The 22,545-nt window shown below is 43.4% G+C and overlaps 2 protein-coding genes across 3 annotated transcripts in view; one reads left to right on the forward strand and one right to left on the reverse strand.

Moving 5' to 3' along the window:
• Positions 1 to 405: 405 nt before the first annotated feature.
• Positions 406 to 2,073, forward strand: LOC137561096 (E3 ubiquitin-protein ligase TRIM39-like). The gene has a single exon (XM_068272343.1). It carries the CDS (start codon positions 406 to 408, stop codon positions 2,071 to 2,073), a length of 1,668 nt encoding a protein of 555 aa, XP_068128444.1.
• Positions 2,074 to 9,583: 7,510 nt separating this feature from the next.
• The window catches only part of LOC137560844 (ficolin-1-A-like), a 63,926-nt gene continuing 50,964 nt past the window's right edge, over positions 9,584 to 22,545 (reverse strand). For both annotated transcript variants that reach the window (XM_068271988.1, XM_068271987.1), the window contains one exon: positions 9,584 to 10,950. In XM_068271988.1, coding sequence (XP_068128089.1) covers positions 10,700 to 10,950 — 251 coding nt within the window. In that variant the 3' untranslated portion in view covers positions 9,584 to 10,699. The remainder of the gene's footprint in view (positions 10,951 to 22,545) is intronic.

The following is a 22,545-nucleotide window of genomic DNA, read 5'->3' on the forward strand; positions in this document are numbered from 1 at the left end:
TATGCTAGCATCTCGAGTTTTTATTTCCCTTTTAATGCATCCCAAAATTTTGTTAGCTTTAGCTGCAGCTGCTTGGCATTGAGTACGATTATTTAACTTGTTGTCAATGAGTACTCCTAAGTCCTTCTCCAAGTTTGATGTCCCCAACTGTATCCCATTTATTTTGTATGGTGCTAGACCATTAGTACGTCCAAAATGCATGACCTTACATTTGTCAACATTGAATTTCATCTGCCATGTATGTGCCCATATAGCCATCCTATCCAGATCCTATCCACATACTCATGTCTATCTCATGATGTCGCATGTCACTTCAGGTATCCTTTAAATGTTATTTCCAAACTTCGAGCACCTGTTACAGTTGTCATTTTTTTCATTCTCTCCTTTCTATCTTCTCTTGCAGTGATGGCCTTTTCAAGTCTAAGAATCGCCTTCCGGTGCTCCATCTGTATGGACATCTATACAGATCCTGTAAGCCTGCCTTGTGGACACACTTTCTGCCGCACTTGTATCATTCAAGCATTGGAAAAAAAGTGGGAGCAGACTGGAGACTATCTTTGTCCGGAGTGTAGGGAAGACTTCCCGGGTGAGCCTCACTTGTTGAAGAACTTGCCGGTGAACTACATTGTGACAAGTCTCCTCCAAGAGGATCTGAAAGACATTCTGTTCCCATGTTCTTATTGCATCGACTCGCGTGTCCCAGCTGTGAAATCCTGCATGCTCTGTGAAGCACATCTGTGTGATAAGCATGTGGAAGTCCACAGCAAGTCCCCAGAACACACCTTATGTGACCCCACCCCATCCATGGAGAGCAAGAGATGCAAAATCCATAAGAGGCTATTGGAATATCATTGCACTGAGGACAATGCTTGTGTCTGTGTGCCCTGCATTCTGGGTGGAGAACATCAGGGACATCAGGTGGAGACTCTAGATGAGGCCCTTAGGAAAAAAAAGATAGCCCTGAGAAATGTGGCACAGAACCTTCTGGTCCAAAAAGAGGAGACAGAGAAAAGAGTCCAGGGGCTGCAGGACTGCAGGAGAAATGTAGACGTCAAGGCAAGTTCTGAAATTAAGAGAGTCATGGACTTGTTCAGAAACCTTGCAATGCAACAGAAGGAATTAGAGAAGAGGGTCCTGAGGGAAGTCTCCAGGCTATTAGATAGGGCCTCACGCAGATGTTGTGATGTAATCCAAAAGCTGGAAACAAGAGGATATGAAATGTCCAAGAAATTATGTCACATAGAAGAGCTGTGTAACATGACTGATACCTTGGCTGTCTTAAAGGAATCAGATCTAGACAACCTTTATGAGGAGGAAGACAAACAGCTCTATGATGGAGAACATCTGGATTTTTCTGGCATCTCAGACATGCTACACAAAGGACTATCTGACATATTGTCTCGGATAAATAGTCAGGAAGGTTTGGACATCCAGGCATCTCATTCCAGTGAGGAGAACTATGAACCATTCGGTCCATTCCCCCAACCCCAGGAGACCTTCAGTGCAGGCCAGCCTAGTAGGCAGAGAATTGAGGACTTACCAGAAGCCGTGGCAGGTAATGCAACTATATTGCTGGATATAAACACAGCTAGCAACAACCTGAAGCTATCAGAGGACAGGAAAACTCTCTTCTTCTCGCATAAATGGCAGAAGCGTCCAGAGACACCAGAAAGATTCAAGGGACCACAAGTGATAAGCTTCCAGAGTTTCAGCTCAGGGCGACACATCTGGGATGTAGATGTTGGGAGATCCAACGCATGGCAAGTCGGCATGTGCTACCACACTATAGACAGAAGAAATCTGGAGACATCCACGACTGGGCATAACAACAAGTCATGGACATTGCAGAAGTCCAACAACAAGTTCTTGGCGATTCACAAAAGTGCAGCGATCCGGTTACCTGACATGATGCCACTTCATGCACTCAGGATATGTTTGGATTACGAGGCTGGACAAATCACCATCTATAATCTGACCTTCCCGATGAGACACATTCACACCTTCCACGCCACCTTCACTGAGCCCCTCCATGCTGCGTTATCTGTGTGTGGCGGCTCTATACGTCTTCTGTGAGCTGTGTGACATCACCTGTGACATGTGTGACATCACCTGTGTGACATCACCTGTGAGCTGTGTGACATCACCTGTGTGATATTACCTGTGAGCTGTGTGACATCACCTGTGAGATGTGTGACTTCACCAGCCAGAGACTGTGATTGGTGCATTATTCCTCCAGCTATATGGGTGGAGCTATAATGGTCATACAGCGCAAGCTCTTGATTGCCAGTATTTAATGTTATATGCGTTTTCAATTATTTATGCATGCAATGTTTTGTGAATAACAGTGTAGATTTTGCAAAATGAAAAAAGGAAATAGAAGCTGCACAAATACTTAGCTGATCTCCTCCTCACTCAGCCATCCCCAGCTGCCTGGACATTGTACTGCAATTATATTTAAAGAGACTATTCAGCCCAAACTACACATTGTGGGCGCCACCTTGCTCTCATAAAAACTTACAATGACTTGCTGGCTCTTTTCACTGCATCTCGCCCATCGAGCCCCACATGTAAGCCGACTTCCTGTCCGTAGCCCCGCCCCCTTGCAGAGATGTGCTACAACTCTTTATGCATTGGGCGGGGCTAAGTCATTATTAGGGACAGTCGGAAATTCAGATTTTTGATACTGCCCATTTTTTTCTGATTTCCCATTTCCGAGAAGTCTTCTTTTTTTTGTAATTTTTTTGCATTCTCTGATTGGCTAAATACTTCCAAGCTGACTGAGGCCTGGGACCCAATTGAGCGTTTTTTTGTGTTTAGGGAGCGCTTTACAGGGACTCCAAGCTCAACTTAAAAAGGAAAATAGTACTCACCCGGGGCTTTCTCTAGCCCAGTGCTGGTCGGGAGGTCCCACGACGGCGTGCTGGCTCCTCTCCTAGGCCCCGCTCTGGAATGGCAGCCCGGTGACAATCGGCCGAGTGTCGGGCTCCTTCTTCCGCGTATGACGCGGCTGACGTCACCACGCCGTCCGCCTCGCGTCATCACGCCGGATGGCGTGAAAGTACTGCACATGCGCGATTAAAGCGCGCATGCGCCATACTGCCACACCGGCCGCCATGATGACGCGAGGCGGCCGGCGTGGTGACCAATGTAAATGGACGGGAGTCACGGGACAAATTCCACTAGAGTGGACATGCAGCATTTTGGGAGTGTTTCCATTCTAATGTATTGTATAGGAGCAGGTAAATCGCTTCCAAAATCGCATGCAATTGCTCTTTCTAGTGGGTGAGAAAACAGGAAAGCTTTGTGAATTAACCCTGATGTGTATTTTAGGCTGAATAATCTCTTTAATAAAACCTCTGTACACAGTTTCCTATCATGTTCCGGTAAATCCAGTAACAGCACCTGAACTGCGTGACTAAGACCTGAAACACACTGCAGAGCGCTTTCCTTACCACCAGCGCTGCGTTTGCGACGTTAAAAAAACTGCTCCCACTGACTTGCATAAAAATCATGGTAAATATTGTGGCAAAATCTCTGCGATCTTATTTATTTATTTATTTATGTATTTTTTTTTAAAAAAATTGCAACTGTGGCAATTTTATTTTTTTTTAAATTTGTGATTGTGGCGACTTTGCAGCAATTTTTATGCAAGTCAGTGGCAGCAGTTTATTTTTTTTTTTATCCCAAACACAGCGCTGATGGTCAGTAAAGCGCTCTGAATTGTGTCTCAGGCCTTAGATTTACAAAGAGAATCTGGAGGTGGTTGGAGACTCGTCTGATCATTCTGTATACTGAGCTGGTGTTCTGTGTCTGGGAATATCTCTGGATTTCTATACTGATGAATTGTAGCATAAAACATTGATGTCTTTGCACTTTAGATGATGTTTAGATCTTTTCTCTCTCGTATGCTCTGTAAACCAATAATGCGCCAATAAAACTCGTTCATTTCCTCCATATATTTATGTGTGTAAATAATTTATGACTTAGAAGGAAGGCATTCTTATCATAAGGGATGAGCAGGTGAAATTCTCACACTTTGCAGCCGATTGATACATTTTCTCTTAACAAACTTTGTGCCGTATTGATGGGGATTTCACTTTAAAATTTGTCTTTCACATTTTTGTGACTTTACTGGCAGATTTCTGGGCAAAATTGTGAAGAATAACACAGCCCCCACACAAGCTACAATCACCAGATCTGCTAGAAATATTAGGGAGAGTAGTGGGAACTAGTAAAAAAAAAAAAAATTCTAAAGAATATAGAGCGTCTGTAACCCCAAGTAATGGCTACAACTGGACTTCATCCCATTTTAACCACTTGAGGACCACAGTGCTAAACCCAGGGATGGTCGTAGTCAGCCAACTTCACTTAGCTGGAACTACGCGTATTTTTACGCAAATACGCTTCGCAATCTACGGCTATGTAATCAGAAACTTCACTACGTTTGCATTCCGTAGACTACGTGTTAAAATATGCAAGCTTTGCGTATTGCGAAGCGTAGTTGATGCGACCGCTTATGCCCTTATGCGGAAAAATTTCCGCAATAATCTTTAACCTGGTATGGCTCTTAGAATTTCAGAACGGGAGATTAAACTCTTCTGGACTGTTGCCACACTAAAACGCTATGAAGATAAACAAATAGTGGCCAGAGGTTTTAGGAACTACAGCGAAGCAGCTGAATATCAAGATGATGGAGATTTCATGAAATTATGGAAAACACAGCAACTGGACAATGCTTTGAAGTTACAAAAGATTGTCCTGGACCGTACTGAATTGGAGTACAATAAAACATCAGCAGAAATAGAGGATTGCAAAAAAGAGTTGACAGGTCTTACCACCCCTCAGCAATTACAAGAGATTGTTAAGAAGATCGATGCCAGACTAGCCCCTATACAGGAGAATATTAAAGAGCGAAAGCTTCGCAAATTCCGTAGAGATCAGGAGGACTTTGAAAAGGGCCGGATCTTTAATTGGGGCCAGTCGGGACAACGCAGTGGGTCAAGAGGTAGAAAGAGGCCCAAGAAGAATCGTGGGTACTGGACCACGGACTCAGGATCAGGGTCCAGTTCAGAGGAAGTAACTAGAAAACTACCCAAGAAACCAACACTGAAACCCACAGGAGGAGATCAAGAATGTGCAGGTGGCAGTGGCCCTTTAGGCGGAAGATCAGGAGAGGAGGGAGGAACCGAAAGTCAAAGACAACCTCAGGAGAAGAAGGTCAGGTGGAAGAGACACACCCGTGGCAGGGGTTATTACAAGAAGAATTGATCCTCTTTAAAGAAAGGGACCAACTACAGGTGATTAACATTTCAGGGGAGACTCTCCATACTGGATGTATGACTCTGTTGCTTAAAGGCCTGAACTTCTCTATCAGTGCATCCTTTGACAACTTTAAATTTGAAGTGGACTGGTACTGCGCAATTAGGAGATTGAATATAGCAGTCCAACAAGATACTTGGAGACAGACACCTGGTACTTTAGAATCTAGTACAGAGGGCCTAGGCTTTATTCCAACAATACAGGATCTGCAAACCCTGGCTGACCTGCAAGCCCTTTGGAAAGAGAGTAATCCCCGAGGATGAGACAACCCCAGTTCTAGAGGTTGAGGATAGATTGCCCTTTAGAATTTGCAAATCAACAAGGGAATTCACTAGCACCCCAGGCTCAGGTATTGAACAGTTCGACGTTAAGATCCAGGATGATATGAAGGCCCTTATCTATCCGGATGTGGAACCTAATCTCTCAGCACTAGAAATGGAAGCTTTGAAATGGTTAAAGGAGAACCCGAGGATAACTATCAAAAAAGCTGACAAGGGGGGGGAACCTGGTAGTGATGTCTAATGCCTACTATGTGAGAGAGGCTAAGAGACAACTTGAAGGCCCTGACGGGTACTATGAGAGGTTACGAAAGGACCCGACTTGTCATTATAAAGACCTCCTACGCACTTTGTTGCGGAGAGGAGTTGAACTTGGATGGCTATCCAAAAAATTGGGGGAGGATCTGCTCCCACCTTTCCCTAGGAGACCGGTTTGGTACTTCTTGCCAAAAGTGCACAAAAATCTGGAGGAACCACCGGGGCGCCCAATAGTGTCGGCCAGAGGCTCCCTTACAGAGCCCTTGTCCAAATTCCTGGAATACCACTTGAGACCATACCTGGCTCAGATTCCCTCCTATCTGGCCGACACTCTGGACGTCCTGGTGAAACTCCCCTATTTGCAATGGCGGGAAGGCCTGAAATTAGCTTCCATAGATGTAGAGAGTTTATTTACCCGGATCCCACAAAAACTAGGAACTAAGGTTTTGGAAGATTTCCTGATCAGGAGGGGAAAAGATAGGGAATGGGCCAAATACATCTGTGAATGTCTTTATTTTATACTGTCTCATAATGCCTTTCTTTTTCAGGATTGTTGGTATCGACAGGCTTCTGGCGTGGCGATGGGGACATCGGTAGCCCCTACGTTTGCAAATATTTTCTTGGCCGCCTGGGAGGAACAATGTGTCCTGGTGGAATCGAACCCCTACCGCCACGCCATTAAGTCATGGCTAAGATACATGGACGATGTCCTAGTAATCTGGGATGGTAATGACAGAGAATTTGATAGCTTTGTCCAATGGATTAATGTTAACAATTTTAATATGCGGTTCACAGGAGTATGGGGTGGGGAAAAAATGGAGTTCCTGGACCTGACATTATTGGTGGAGGAGGGACAACTCATCACAAAAGGTTATAGGAAACCCACAGCAACTAACAATATTCTCCTATACTCTAGCTATCATCCTGACCATGTCAAAAATTCCATCCCATACAGCCAATTCATTCGTTTAAAGAGGAACAATAGTAGAAATTCTGACTTTCTAGAGCAAAGTTATGAACTGGGGTTAAGGTTCTTGACTCGAGGTTACCCCCTACCCCTTATTGTGACAGCTTTTAAGAAGGCTGATGTAAAACCCAGATCTGAACTGTTAGTCAGAAAGAAAAAGAGGGGGAAAAAAGGAAAGGACGAGTCAGGTATAGGGGTCCCCCTTATATTTGAATATTCCCCAATGGCAAGGAGACTGAAGAACTCTATCCATAGAAATTGGGGGGACCTACGTTCCAATCCAATTTTGGGAAAAAAACTACCTGAAAGGCCCCTCATTACATTCCATAGAGCTCGAACAATTGGTGATGTAATAATAAGGAGCGAATTTGAGAAGAAAAGAAAGCAAACTGGCTGACTGGTTTAAGATCTACCGGCTGTTTTAAATGTGGGAACTGTAACCACTGTACCCATTTTATGCCGGGGAAACGTTTTACTCTAGGGGGTGAAGTGGTCCCGATTAAGGATTTTATACACTGCCGATCCACACATGTGGTTTATGCAGTTTTTTGCCCTTGTAATCGATTTTATATTGGGATGACTACACGTCAACTCTGTACGAGATACCAGGAGCATGTTAATTCCTTAAAGAGCAAAAAAGGAGCAGGACGTTTGATTAAACATGTGTTAGAGGATCATGGTAATGTGAGCTCCCCCCTGAGATTCACAGGCCTAAAAGTAGTGGATCAGCCAAGGAGAGGGGGGGATCGAGAGAAACTCCTCAGACAAGAGGAGGCTAGACTAATCTCTAAAACAAAAGCCTGTGGACGTTTAGGCCTTAATGAGAGAAATGAACTATTTTGCTTCCTTGAAAAATATTGAGAAAAATATGCTCCTCTACCTCTGTAATCCCTGTGCGGTCCATAAGTATTTGCTACAGAATGTTTTCCATGTTTGATTGTCTTGCCATCTTTTGATATAGTAGCCTTTGTCTGTATTGGTTTTAAACAAGTGTGTTTTGTTTCTGTTCTGTCCTTTTTTAGGGTACCAGGAATAACTGACCCCCCTGTATTGAGCATGGAGGATTTGTAATCGAGAAAGTGGGTGGTAAGCTGACGTCAAAATTAGCTGGTAACTCCACCCCCTTCCAACCTCCTGTTGTGATTGGAACGTTCCCCATAATGCACATTGCGAAAGCATTTGGACTGTTTACACTGTATAACAGTAGGTATGACGTACCTGCAATAGGCGTCATCTTACATTTCTATGTGCAACCCTGTTTGTATGTATATATATGTGGGGTTATACTGGAGGAACGTTTTGTCCGTTTATTTATATGCTGGGTGTTGTTACATCTAGGGGGACATGTGTATTTAAGAGGCTGCGGGGTGACTATTGTGGAGGTAATATCCAAAACCGCGCCGCTTGGAATGCGCCCAGCGTGGTTAGTTGCCCTGACAACCCGTTTCCTTGGAAACCTGCGTGTCCCCTCTGAGTTACCGTCCTGTATCACTCCTATTGGCCGGCGAGTGCCGGAGATAGACGAACGCTGATTGGTGAGCAGTCCCGCAGATGGATTGGCCGAGTGGAAATCAAGGGGCGTTCCCGGAAGGGGACGGGTCCCGGCGGCCGCAGCGGGCGTTCCCAATGGCGCTATGGAGGTGATCAGGAAGGTAGGCTCTATGCAGCATATATAATGGGGGGTTATTTGCCTGGTCACCCTATCTTTTGTGCCTCTGAAGAAGCGGGGGAACCCGTGAAACGGCTGTCAGGCCGACCACCTCTTTACTTCAACTGTCTTGTATGTACCTGCTGGAATAAAAGAATACTGGTTTACTGCAACCTGTGCCGGATCTGCTATTGTTCTACTGTGGGGATAATCTTTAACCTATTTGCAAATATAAACTAATATAAGCGTACATTCCACCTTCCAATGCGGAATTGTATGCGTATAAAAGGGCAATAATATTTCTGCGCATGCGCAATGATCCATATAGATGCAGTTACCGCACGCGTAGTTGACTTCGCAATACATACGTCAACTACGCGTAGCGGGCGAAGCTTCGCATAGCGGGACTACGACTACACAGAAATGCGTACGTGTAGTTCTTAAACTTCGCCTACGAACTACGATGCGTAGTTGCGTACTACAACGCGTAGATTCGCGCTGGCGTAGTTTACGAGCAACCCTAGCTAAACCCCCCTAATGGTGGTCCTGGGGCTGCCACTGTGATCACGCCCATTAGCGCGAGGCGGTCATTAGGTAGTTAATGCAGTTAACAATTATTGTATTTTTATTTTATATCTTTGTGGAAATGGGTAAGGGGTACGTCATGTCAGTACTCCTATTCTCATTTCACCTGGGCCGGGGGCGGGCATCTTAGGGTCTCGTAGTTAGTTACCCCCACTCTCCTCCTGGGGTACTGGAGGTGGGGAATGGGGATGAGCCCCTTGTCCATGGATTGCACAAGGGCTCGGGGGGGAGGGGGAGGCTTGACCACCCCTTTCTTCCAGAGCCCCCCATACCATAACTTCAATGTTGAATGCAATTTTTTGGGAACGATCATTCAGGTAAATGCAAAGGGCTGAGAACTGTAAGCCAATGAACATGTCCATCCTTCACTACCGGTGACTACACCCATACTGGTTCTAGTGTAGTGACCATGTGTACTCATTTACCTATGTGTGGCTGGAGGTTTCCTAATTCATGTGTTATTTCTCTGATCTGTGTACACGGGAACAGGATTCAATAATAAGACAGGCACTCATTTATTTATTTATTGATTTGTATACATCATCTGTACTGTATAATTTAAAGTATGGTTTCTGCAGTAATTGTATAGCCCTGTTCATTGTTTTTCTGTCTACAGTTGTCCCCATTCCTGTTTGCCTGATGAAGAGGGTTTGACCTGCGAAATGCGTTGCACTGTTTTTTGGGGTACAGTATAATAAATGTATTGTTTTATACTCTGCTTGAGAGTACATCTCTCATTTGTTAATTTTCTAACTATGTCTTTGTAATTTAGCTGTGTGGTTTCTCTATCATGCACCTTGCACCCTAGCACTTTATTTACTTATGCCCTGACGACGGCTCTAGCGTTTATGAGCCGAAACATGTTGGTTTAGGTGGAGGGTTTCTCTATTCTAGTAGATCCCAATTAGCATTTATATCTTTTTGCTTTGCGGTGGGCAGAACCTCAGTGGGCCATTTATTGCATATGGTCCGGTTTGAGGGTTACGTACAGTTAGGCTGCCCAGCAAAGTTTTAGTAAGTTACTAAAGTAAAAAATATATATAAAAAAAAGGCGAATAGTTAATCCTATGTAAAAGGAAGTATTATTAAACTGATGTTTTTATAAATAGATCAATTAAAAGTTATTTTTTAATGCATTATAATCTCAAATAGGATCAAATGATGTGTTTATTGTTTTATATGAAGACAGGATCTCGTGTCTGCTTTTGGGAGGCAAGCCCACCACTTCCTCCAAGTGATTTTTAAAAACTGTATCTATTTTTTTTATCCTGCTGGCACCTCTGTTCTATATAAATACACAGGAACAGGAAGTCTGTGGGCTGCATCTCACTTCCCCAGTGTATCTGAAGATGACTGTAAGTTCCCGTGAAACATTTGTCCTGTTTCCAGCTCTCATTATTACAGTGCTGATTGTCAAATTAAATTGGAAATATGACTGATTGCTATGGCAACAAGCACAAATACCGCCCACTTCTGTGTCCTGTGTGTGGGGGAGGTGGAAAAGAAGGAGTGGCCTATCATCAAATAAGTTCAGCCTTTTAGTAGTGATCATGTGATACACTTAAGAATTTGCATAATTTCTGGAAGTCACGCCTCTCTGTGTATCTCTGAACTGGCAGAGAGCTGCAGATTTATTCCCTTCTGTTATTCTGGGCGGAGTTTCATCTCTGACACTTTATGGGAGTAGTGATATCCCCTGAATGTTTTCCAGATAACGCCTAAGCCCTTTTCTGTGTGATTCCCCTGCAGGTATAATCCGTTCAGATTGGAATGATGGCAATTGCTGTACCACCAGGCCCCGGAGCGCTCCGCTGCACAGTTCCCGCTATCTTTGTTATCATTATCTCTGTCCTTTGTAGAGAATGGCCGGTCCTTGTGATAACCGAGAGAGTCCCCTGCAGAGACAAAACCAACACAAGCCATTACTATACAGCCCCGCACACAAGTCATTACTATACAGCCCGGCACACAACCCATTACTATACAGCCCGGCACACAAGCCATTACTATACAGCCCGGCACACAAGCCGTTACTATACAGCCCGGCACACAAGCTATTACTATACAGCCCGGCACACAAGCCCTTACTACACAGCCCGGCACACAAGCCATTACTATACAGCCCGGCACACAAGCCATTACTATACAGCCCCGCACACAAGCCATTAGTATACATACAGCCCGGCACACAAGCCATTGCTACACAGCCCGGCACACAAGCCATTACTACACAGCCCGGCACACAAGCCATTACTATACAGCCCGGCACACAAGCCATTACTATACAGCCCGGCACACAAGCCATTACTATACAGCCCGGCACACAAGCCATTACTATACAGCCCAGCACACAAGCCATTACTATACAGCCCGGCACACAAGCCATTACTATACAGCCCCGCACACAAGCCATTACTATACAGCCCGGCACACAAGCCATTACTATACAGCCCGGCACACAAGCCATTACTATACAGCCCGGCACACAAGCCATTACTATACAGCCCGGCACACAAGCCATTACTATACAGCCCAGCACACAAGCCATTACTATACAGCCCGGCACACAAGCCATTACTATACAGCCTGGGACACAAGCCATTACTATACAGCCCGGCACACAAGCCATTACTATACAGCCCGGCACACAAGCCATTACTATACAGCCCGGCACACAAGCCATTACTATAAAGCCCCGCACACAAGCCATTACTATACAGCCCAGCACACTAGCCATTACTATACAGCCCGGCACACAAGCCATTACTATACAGCCCGGCACACAAGCCGTTACTATACAGCCCGGCACACAAGCTATTACTATACAGCCCGGCACACAAGCCATTACTACACAGCCCGGCACACAAGCCATTACTATACAGCCCGGCACACAAGCCATTACTATACAGCCCGGCACACAAGCCATTACTATACAGCCCGGCACACGAGCCATTACTACACAGCCCGGCACACGAGCCATTACTATACAGCCCCGCACACAAGCCATTACTATACATACAGCCCGGCACACAAGCCATTGCTACACAGCCCGGCACACAAGCCATTACTACACAGCCCGGCACACAAGCCATTACTATACAGCCCCGCACACAAGCCATTACTATACAGCCTGGCACACAAGCCATTACTATACAGCCCGGCACACAAGCCATTACTATACAGCCCGGCACACAAGCCATTACTATACAGCCCCGCACACAAGCCATTACTATGCAGCCCGGCACACAAGCCATTACTATACAGCCCGGCACACAAGCCATTACTATACAGCCCTGCACACAAGCCATTACTATACAGGCCGGCACACAAGCCATTACTATACTGGCCGGCACACAAGCCATTACTATACAGCCCGGCACACAAGCCATTACTATACAGTCCGGCACACAAGCCATTACTATAGAGCCCGGCACACAAGCCATTACTATACAGCCCGGCACACAAGCTATTACTATACAGCCCGGCACACAAGCCATTACTATACAGCCTGGCACACAAGCCATTACTATACAGCCCAGCACACAAGCCATTACTAACCAGCCCGGCACACAAGCCATTACTATACAGCCCGGCACACAAGCCATTACTATACAGCCCTGCACACAAGCCATTACTATACAGCCCGACACACAAACCATTACTATACAGCCCCGCACACAAGCCATTACTATACAGGCCGGCACACAAGCCATTACTATACAGCCCGGCACACAAGCCATTACTATACAGCCCAGCACACAAGCCATTACTATACAGCCCGGCACACAAGCCATTACTATACAGCCCAGCACAAAAGCCATTTCTATACAGCCCAGCACAAAAGCCATTACTATACAGCCCGGCACACAAGCCACTACTATACAGCCCGGCACACAAGCCATTACTATACAGCCCGGCACACAAGCCATTACTATACAGCCCGGTACACAAGCCATTACTATACAGCCCGGCACACAAGCCATTACTATAGAGCCCGGCACACAAGCCATTACTATACATACAGCCCGGCACACAAGCCATTACTATACAGCCCGGCACACAAGCCATTACTATACAGCCCTAGTGGTTTATTTATGCAGGAAAAGCTGTCATATGTGTATGTTTTAAGTTTTAATGTTCTATGCAAAATTTCATTGTAAACTGTAAAGTTGGGGTACTTTTAAAAAATATTACTCTGAGACATCTCAGCATATTCCAGGCTGTGAATCTTATAAGATTATTTTAATTTGTAAGATAGAAGATTGTTGACAACATGTACTTGTTTCAAGGCTGTTACAGCCAGCAAGAAAAGATAACATTTCCCAGCCAGAAAAAGTCAAAATATGAAAAGTATAAACATTGCAATACGTTTGAACATTGATAGCTGATAATATATGCTATGTTTTGGGAAAGGCCTCATAAAATATAAAACAATATAAGGGGTTTTCACAATTAGTTAAAAATGATGAAATAGTGACATCTGTCGGTGGAATTATTACATTTATTTATTCATAAAGAAAAGCAAATATATAGAACATGATTTTATATTATTACATTTTAATGTGCAATTATATCTTATATGATTGTTTTAAGAAGAATTACATAATAAGCTTTATATTTAAATAAGTATATTAGAAGCCCTGTATGTTTCAATAAGCCTTAAATTGCTGAAGACTTTTTACAGTGTTACAGTGTCAACCTAACCAATCTTATGTCTTTGAAAGTACAGACACATTCCAAACTAATTAGCAGAAGGACACATTATCAGAAATGTGTCATGAATGACATTGTTTAATGTTTGAAATTCCCAATGTCTGGGTCAAATAAGTCAGCCAGCAGACAAGATGGCTGGTGACGTCCATTTTTAATTAACTGCATCAAATATGACCTATTAATCACATTTCAAAATTTCAAATGCTCCAAATGACGTTAATTCTCACAAGATAAGGTAATTAAGGAGTTTATAAACAAAAATGTTATGGTTATTTTAAATGTCAACTATTTACAGTACTCAAAAGATAGTGAGTTACACATGGAAGTTTCAGCCAATCAGAACCTGGGATTTAGGTAAATTCCAGATTAGGCAGCCATATTGCATCCAATCACTATAAAAGTAGGAGCTGAAGGCTCATAGTTTGCACTAGCCTACCAATCTCCTGAGAAGACACATGAGGCAGAAGCTACCATCCCACGCACGGTTCTAGATGCTGAAGAGATGACAGAGAAGGGGTAATATGCTTAATATTCTGGTGATTTACTTTATTAATTTTTCAGCATTAAGTAATGTCAAGATGTTAGCAAGATTTTTAGAAGCTATTGTTTATGCTATTTCTTTAAGAAGATTACTACAAGTTTTACACAGCTACTAGATACGCAACTATTGATACAGATGAGACTACTTTTGATCTTATTCTACATAACACAACTATTATATACTTTTTTGAATGTACTTAGAAGATTGATGATCGATTGGCTATAAAGGCCATGATGAGATGGAATACTGTTAGAAGGAAACACTACTTGGAACTGTTCATATTTTGTATATATGCTGTATGATAAGCAAATACATTTTTTTTTATATAAAATCATATACTGAGAGCTCTGATTCATTTCAAGGTATACTGTCAATCTATAATTACTGTTATAGAGGGTTCAGACCCCACTATGCCGGATTTATATGATAGCAACGCTTTAAAGGTTGGTCCTTTACTGAGTTAGCAATCATGCAAAAGGCAAGAACCGCTCAGGGTTTTTACAGTACTTTTTACCACTATACTCATTTCTCCTGGGAGGGGGAGGCTGGCATCTGGGGGCCCCTTCTTTACTCATTTCTCCTGGGAGGGGGAGGCGGGCATCTGGGGGCCCCTTCTTAAAGGGAACTCCCAGATGCCACCATGAATCCCCCCCCCCCCCCGGGAGTCATTGCTCCCACCTCCTTCTGGAGCACCGGAGGTGGGGAAAAACCCCTTTTCCATTGATTGCACAAGGGCTCAGGGGGGAAAGGGGAAGGCTTGGCCGCCCCTCCCCCCCAGAGCCCCCCCATACCATGGACCATGTGGGCTGGTATAGCTCAGGGTGCAAAGCCCCAGTCAGCGGGGGCTCCTCATTCTCAAATAATATTTTTTCCCACTATCTTTTCCACATATCCTGCAAACTTGGTGTTTTTATAATGTAACTTGCTATTAAAGGGAACCTTAACTGAGACGGATATGGATGTTTCCTATTGTTTTAAACAATTCCAGTTGCCCGGCAGTCCTGCTGATCTATTTGGCTGCAGTAGTGGCTGAATCACACACCTGAAAGAAGCATGCAGCTAATCCAGTCTGACTTCAGTCAGAGCACCTGATCTGCATGCTTGTTGAGGGGCTGTGACAAAGTATTAGAGACACAGGATCAGCAGGAGAGTCAGACATCTGGTATTATTTTAAAAGTAAAAATCCATATCCTTCTCAGTTTAGGTTCCTTTTAACTGCTAAAGTCGGCGAATTTTGTTTCATTAATGAACTGTCATTTACAGCATTTAAATGTAAACTTTTTTCCTTTTAAATTTTAAAATCGATTTTCTCAAAAAGTACAAGGTCTTTTTGAAAAAAAAAAAAATGCCCACATATCTGACAAATTGTGTGTTTATACTATGTAAAGGGATTAGCAAACCCCTTTACCTCTTTAGCATTAACCACTAAAGTCAGCAGGTTTGGGCAGTTTAATCACTGCCGCATCCGGATTCGTGATTACAGGTTAACCAGTGATCACGGCCAAATTTCGAGTGCAATCATGAGTGCACTCGAATTTGGATCAACGATCACGGATCCAAATTCGAACACCCGAATTTGGGAAAATTGACTCATGCTCCATCCTAATCCTGTTGGATCTCTCAGCGGCTTTTGATACAGTTGACCACGAAATCCTGCTTAACAGACTGCAGGAGTACTGTGGCATCAGTGGATCAGTCCTCCAGTGGTTCAGATCATTCATGACTGACAGAACACAGAGAGTAACCCTAGGTCCTATAATGTCAAAACCTGCACCTCTACAATTCGGAGTGCCACAAGGATCAATCCTATCCCCTCTGCTGTTTGCAATCTACATGTTCTCGGTACACTTATCCAACGTCATGGCCTAACGTACCACTGCTACGCCAATGACACACAGCTATACCTGTCCTTCAAACCTGGTGGAACAGACCCTACTCCAAAAATAAACTCTTGCTTAGCTGAGCTACAGGCATGGATGAATGATAACTGGTTGATACTGAATGCTGACAAAACTGAGGTCCTGTTTGTCCAAAGCCAGCACTCGCCATCAAAACAGCTCTATCCTAAAGCAACACCAATCAGGATTGGGAATTCAGACATAAACAGCTCCAACCTTGTGCGCAGCCTTGGCGTACTAATCGATGGGGAATTGAGTTTCAGAAACCAAATTTCATCTGTAGTTAAATCTTCCTACTTTCATCTGAAGAACATTGCAAAGATTAAACATCTGATTCCCCCAGAGGATCTTCCAACCCTAGTACACATCTTCATCACATCACAGCTGGACTACTGCAATGCCCTTTATGCTGGCCTCCCCAAAAAGGACCTGCGTCGCCTGCAATTAGTGCAGAATGCTGCTGCCAGATTGCTAACAAACCAGCCTCGCCACTGTCACATTACACCGATCCCTCGCTCACTGCACTGGCTACCAGTAGAATGGAGAATACTCTTCAAGATTGGACTGGCATCCCTGGTGACCTGTGGCATGACATGAGGCACCCATGCGCTGCAGGTGAGGTCACATAGTAGGGGTAATGTAACCAGGAAGTACAGAGAAGGTTGCTGTAAACAGGGAGGATGGCAGCAGCGTGTGTACACCGGAAGGCTACAGTCTAGAGACGAAGACTTTGGTTAAGAGTAGCGTGGCAGCTTGGATCCTGAAGAGCTTCATTCTAAATGACGGCACCCTCAGCTAACTAGAGCGAGTTGAAGGAGGAGAGGAGTGCAGCAGCAGGATCCAGTAAGTATAGTCTTGTGGCCACAATACCGTACCTTTGGAATATACTGTAAGTGGCACCCAACCCCCCGCCCCTCCCCCCAAATTTTGGGAAAGAAAAGTGTGTCTTATATTATGAAATGTACACTAAATCAACAGAACATTAAGCATACCTTCTCTGTAATATCTTCAGCATCTAGAACCACGTGTGGGAAGGTAGCTTCTGGCTTGTAGCTGAGTAGGTGTCTTTCAGAAAAGATCTAGTCTGGATGTGTCTGAATAGCTCTCAAACTATCTATTTTTATACCCAATGCATTTTATTTGGCTGCCATTTGGAATGTCCCTTAATATCTGGTCCTGATTGGCTGAAATTTCCCTTTGTCAATTTTTTTTTTATGTTGAATTTCTGACACTTTATTTGTTTTATTCATATTCTTATTTATTCATAGTCATAACTCATAATCTTATTTAATTTATCAGTTGGAATTTACATAGTTTAGTATATTTACACATACTGGCATTTGCTTATCAGGTCTATTTGATGTCTTTTGGAATGATTTGATGCCCACTAATTAGCACTTTGATGCTGGTAGACTTCTTGTCTGCGTCGGACCCGTTTAATTAATTAAATTGACCAAGACATTAGGATATTAAAATATTAAACAATCTTCATTCTATCTATCTTTCATGTGTAAGGCCCGGTTCACATTAGCATTTTTTTCTGGATCAGAATTGGAACGTATGCTGTACAAACGGAATGGATGTGGAAGGAACCAATGTTAACCTATGGATCCATTCACATGCCTCCGTTGGTCCAGATACGTTCCCTACGTTCTGATCCCCGGACCTAAAATTTGCTGCAGGCCCTAATTTTCCGGCTTAGCGGACGGATCCGGACAAAAAAATGCAGCAGCATTGGGGCAATGTAAAACGGAACACTATTAAAGAAACGGACCGTTCCAACGGGGGATGGGGGCATGGGCCGACGCGAACCTGAGCGACAGGAGGGTGAACCTGAGCAACTGGAGGGTGAACCTGAGTGACAGGAGGGTAAGGGAAGGGTGCAGCAGCCAGGCAGGTGGGTGAGGGAGGGTTTATACATACCTAATCTTCTGTAGCAGCCGGTGGTAGAGGCTTCCATCCTTTCCGCATCATGTGACTACATGACGCGTCATGTGACTAGTCACATGACATGCTGTGTAGTTACAGCGGAAGAAGAGGAAGCCTCTACCGCTGGCTGCCACGGAAGATTACCCAAGATCCACAAACCAGGCCACCCCCCTGAGGGTAGGCCCATAGTGGCGGGTATTGGGTCCTTGGGGGAACGATTGGGTTGTTGGGTGGATTCTCTCTTGCAGCCCCTTGTTCGATGGTTGCCAGGGTACATTAAGGACACCAAGCACCTTTTGGCCAGTCTGGACAATTTCCAGTGGCAAAAGGGGTTCACATGGGTAACCATAGATGTGAGGTCATTGTACTCATGCATTCCCCATGCATTAGCCCTCCAGGCCCTCAATTTCCACCTCACCCGTTACTCTGACTACTCTGTGGATCTTTGCACCTTTATATTAATGGCTGTTGAGTACCTCCTGACCCACAATTACTTCATGTTTGACGGCAGGTTTTTCCTCTATGGGCGCAAAGTTTTCCCCATCCCTAGCCAATCTTTATATGGGATGGTGGGAGGAGCGCTATGTCTTTGGGGGTGCCTGTCGTCGCATGGAGGACATTGTGTGGTACGGGAGGTACATCGACGATCTGCTGGTCATTTGGAAGGGTTATGTGGAGCCGGTTGGAGACCTAATGGAGTACTTCAATTCAAATGATTTGAACCTCCATACTTAGATTTGGAATTGAGAGGGGACACTGAGCGGGGTAGCATCCTGACTACCACCTACAGGAAACCATGTAGTGGCAACACAGTTCTAAGAGCTGATAGCTGCCACCCTATACATACCATTCGTGGTATTCCTGTGGGCGAGTTCACGAGGGTGAAACGTAACTGCTCTGATGTCGACCGTATGGAACATGAGTTGAATACAGCTGAACTCCATCTCAGGACTAGAGGGTATCCAGGGTGGTGTATTAAGAGGGGAAGGGATAGAGTAGCCAAGAAATCCAGAACGGACTTGGTTAATCCTCGGGTACCACAGAATCCTAAACCCCAGAAACCCACCTTTGTCACCACGTATTCAAGCGAGTACAAACATGTGAATGGGATTATCGCAAAATATCTCCCAATGCTTTGAGCTGACACGGGTCTATCCAATATCCTTAATGATGGAGTTAGATATGCAAGTAGACGTGCTCCAACCTTGGGACAAGTTTTGTCCCCTAGCTTGTTCAACACGGGGGTCTCAGGTAAAATGTGGTTGCCCACGGTTGGCTCCTATAGGTGTGGTTTGGCGACCTGCAAATATTGCCATGTCCATGCAAAATCTAAAACTGCCGTCTCTGCCTCTAGTGGCCAGAGTTTCCCCATTTCACAGTTTATTAACTGCGGAACTAGATATGTGGTGTATCTTATTTCTTGTGGAATGTGTTCACTGCAATATGTGGGGTGTACTACAAGGCCTTTGAGGCAGAGGGTGGCAGAACATTATTTGGGGGCAGAATGGCACACTACACATATCACCAATGTCGCCAAACATTTTCGTGAGATTCATGGAGGGAACATGACCAGATTTTCCTTTTGTGGGATTGAGAGAGTAGTACCATCTAAAAGGGGAGGGGATCTCTATAAGAGACTATTGAGAAAGGAAGCAGAGTGGATTTTTAAGTTAAACACTAGGGTCCCACATGGCTTAAATGCAAGATGGGATTTGGCTACTATTACTTAAAAGAACTTTGCCGTTTGACCACCAGATATATGGTTAATAGGCCATTGGTCTTGCTCCCCCCTGTTGGTCTGCCTCTCGGTCTGTTTTTGCTGTTACTGGTTGCTTCTTCCCCTTTTGGGAACTTTTTAGGTCACATGCTCCTGGCTTTTAGTTTGTACATACATATTTTTCTATATATACATTTTTAATGTTGAATGTTGTATTGATGTTCTGATCTGTATGTGTGGGCGGGAAATGGTATCCTGCAGATACACCCCCCTTGATATGTGACCACTCCCTAATCGGGATGGTCTTGGGGCGGGTATCATGCATGGACATCCCTACTTATATGTTCAAACTGCCATTTGTGTATGAGCTATGATTAAGGACGCTTGAGTCCGAAACATGTCAGCTATGATGCCTGCCGAGTTTTAATCTGGATATGTCCTTAATAAAGGTTACTTCTATCTGACAAGTGCGGACCTTCCCTTCTGTACCACGGAAGATTAGGTATGTATTGCTGAGTGAAAACGGATCCGATCAATCATTGATCAGATTTGTTTTCACTATGTGAACCGGGCTGCAGACAGAGCCATCCGGATCCGGTGAAGCTGGGACCGGATCCACTCAGCTGGACTAACTTCTGGTATTATTTCTCTCTACTAATGAGTTTGAATTGTGTCTGTCTCTTTTTCCAAATATCATTGGCCATCTTGGCTTATTGAAGTATAAATGGCTGCAACCAATTTACTTATTTACATAAATATCAAGCTGATGAAATAATTTTTCTTAAAACAATTACTCATATAAGATATACTTACATATTATACCTCAATATTTTAAAACCATATTGTATATATTTGTCTTGTTTATAAATATATGCATTATTTAATCATTTCCACAGGTGTCAATATTTCATTACTATTAAATAATAGGAGAAACCCTTATTGTTTTGGATTCCAATCTGTGCTTTGCCTTATATTGTCTTAGTTGAAATTATAAACAATGTCTGTTCTACCAGACTCTAAACATGTGTTTCAAGCTTTTACTTACAGACTCTAGCATTTAAATATTTTTCAAAAGTATAAATTAGTATACAGTATATTTGATGAAAGGGTTTATAAATAATTATGTGCATGTATTATGTTCTTGCATCTGACATTTTTTACTTTTATACTTTTAACTGTCTATTTTCAGTCTTCTCACAAGACGCGTATCCATAACCTTGGCATTTCAGTGACAAGTCTGAATGTCTAAAGTAAAGTAAATAATAATAATAATAATAATTGTAATGAAAACAAAAAAGTGTTTTACTTTCTGGCCTTCCATATACTGTCAGTCCCAGAGCAATAGTTTAAAGAAGTATCCCAACTTTACAGAGAACATTCAAACTTATTATGAAATATACCACATACATATGGCAGCTTTTCCTGCATAAAACAACCTTTATGGACCAGAGCAATTTTTGCCTTTCACTTCTCCTCCCATTCATTCGCCAATAACTCTCACTACTTATCACAACAAAACGATCTATACCTTGTTTTTTTGCCACCAATTAGGCTTTCTTTGGGTGGTACTTTTAGTTTTTGCTAAGGATTATTTTATTCTAAATGCATTTTAATGTGCATAATAAGAAAAAATTAAAAAAAAAATAATTATTTCTCAGTTTTCAGACATTATAGTTTTAAAATAAAACGTGCTACTATGGATAAAAGCCACACATTTTATTTGCCCATTTGTCCCGGTTATTACAACATTTAAAGTATGTCCCTGTACAATGCATGGCAGCAATATTTTATTTGTAAATAAAGGTGCATTTTTTTTCCATTTTGCATCCTTAAAGGGGCAATACAGCGAAAAACTGTAAAATGTAACCACTTTACCCCCCGCGGTACGAATTTCTCTGTCCCTTTTTTCCCCCCTAAAAAACCAGGGACGGAGAAATCCGTACCTTCCGCGCTACCGCCGCTATCCACGCTCCCGCCGCTCGCGCGCGCGCTCCCACCGCTCATGCACGCTGCCACCCGCTCGCCCAGAGATCAATGAACGGGAAAATCCATTCCCGTCCCTGATCTAAGCCCCCGTAATGATCCGCTGCTTCTATTAGAAACAGCGCGATCATTGTGATCTTCCCAGCCTCTTACTGCTTCCTGTAAGCGTCGTTCCGGATGCATGTAAACAAACACACTGTGGCCATCTTGTGGCCAAATAGTAAAACTACACCCTAAAGCATTTTACATATAGAAACACATAAGTTTTACACAATAAATCAACTCATTACCTCCCACACTCCCCATTTTTTTTTCTAATAATAATAAAAATAAAAAAAAACATAAATAGTTACCTTAGGGACTGAACTTTTTAAATATTTATGTCAAGAGGGTATAACACTATTACTTTATAAACTACGGGCTTGTAATTAGGGATGGATGCAAAACTGAAAAAAATGCACCTTTATTTCCAAATAAAATATTGGCACCAAACATTGTGATAGGGACATAATTTAAATGGTTTTATAACCAGGACAAATGGGCAAATACATTTCATGGGTTTTAATTACAGTAGCATGCATTATTTAAAAACTATAATGGCCGAAAACTGAAAAATAATATTTTTTTCCCACATTTTTTCCTATTTTCCCATTAAAACACATTTAGAATAAAATAATTCTTGGCATAATGTCCCACCTAAAGAAAGCCT

This window comes from Hyperolius riggenbachi, chromosome 3, assembly GCF_040937935.1.
Source record: "Hyperolius riggenbachi isolate aHypRig1 chromosome 3, aHypRig1.pri, whole genome shotgun sequence".
In the NCBI taxonomy this organism is placed as follows: domain Eukaryota; kingdom Metazoa; phylum Chordata; class Amphibia; order Anura; family Hyperoliidae; genus Hyperolius; species Hyperolius riggenbachi.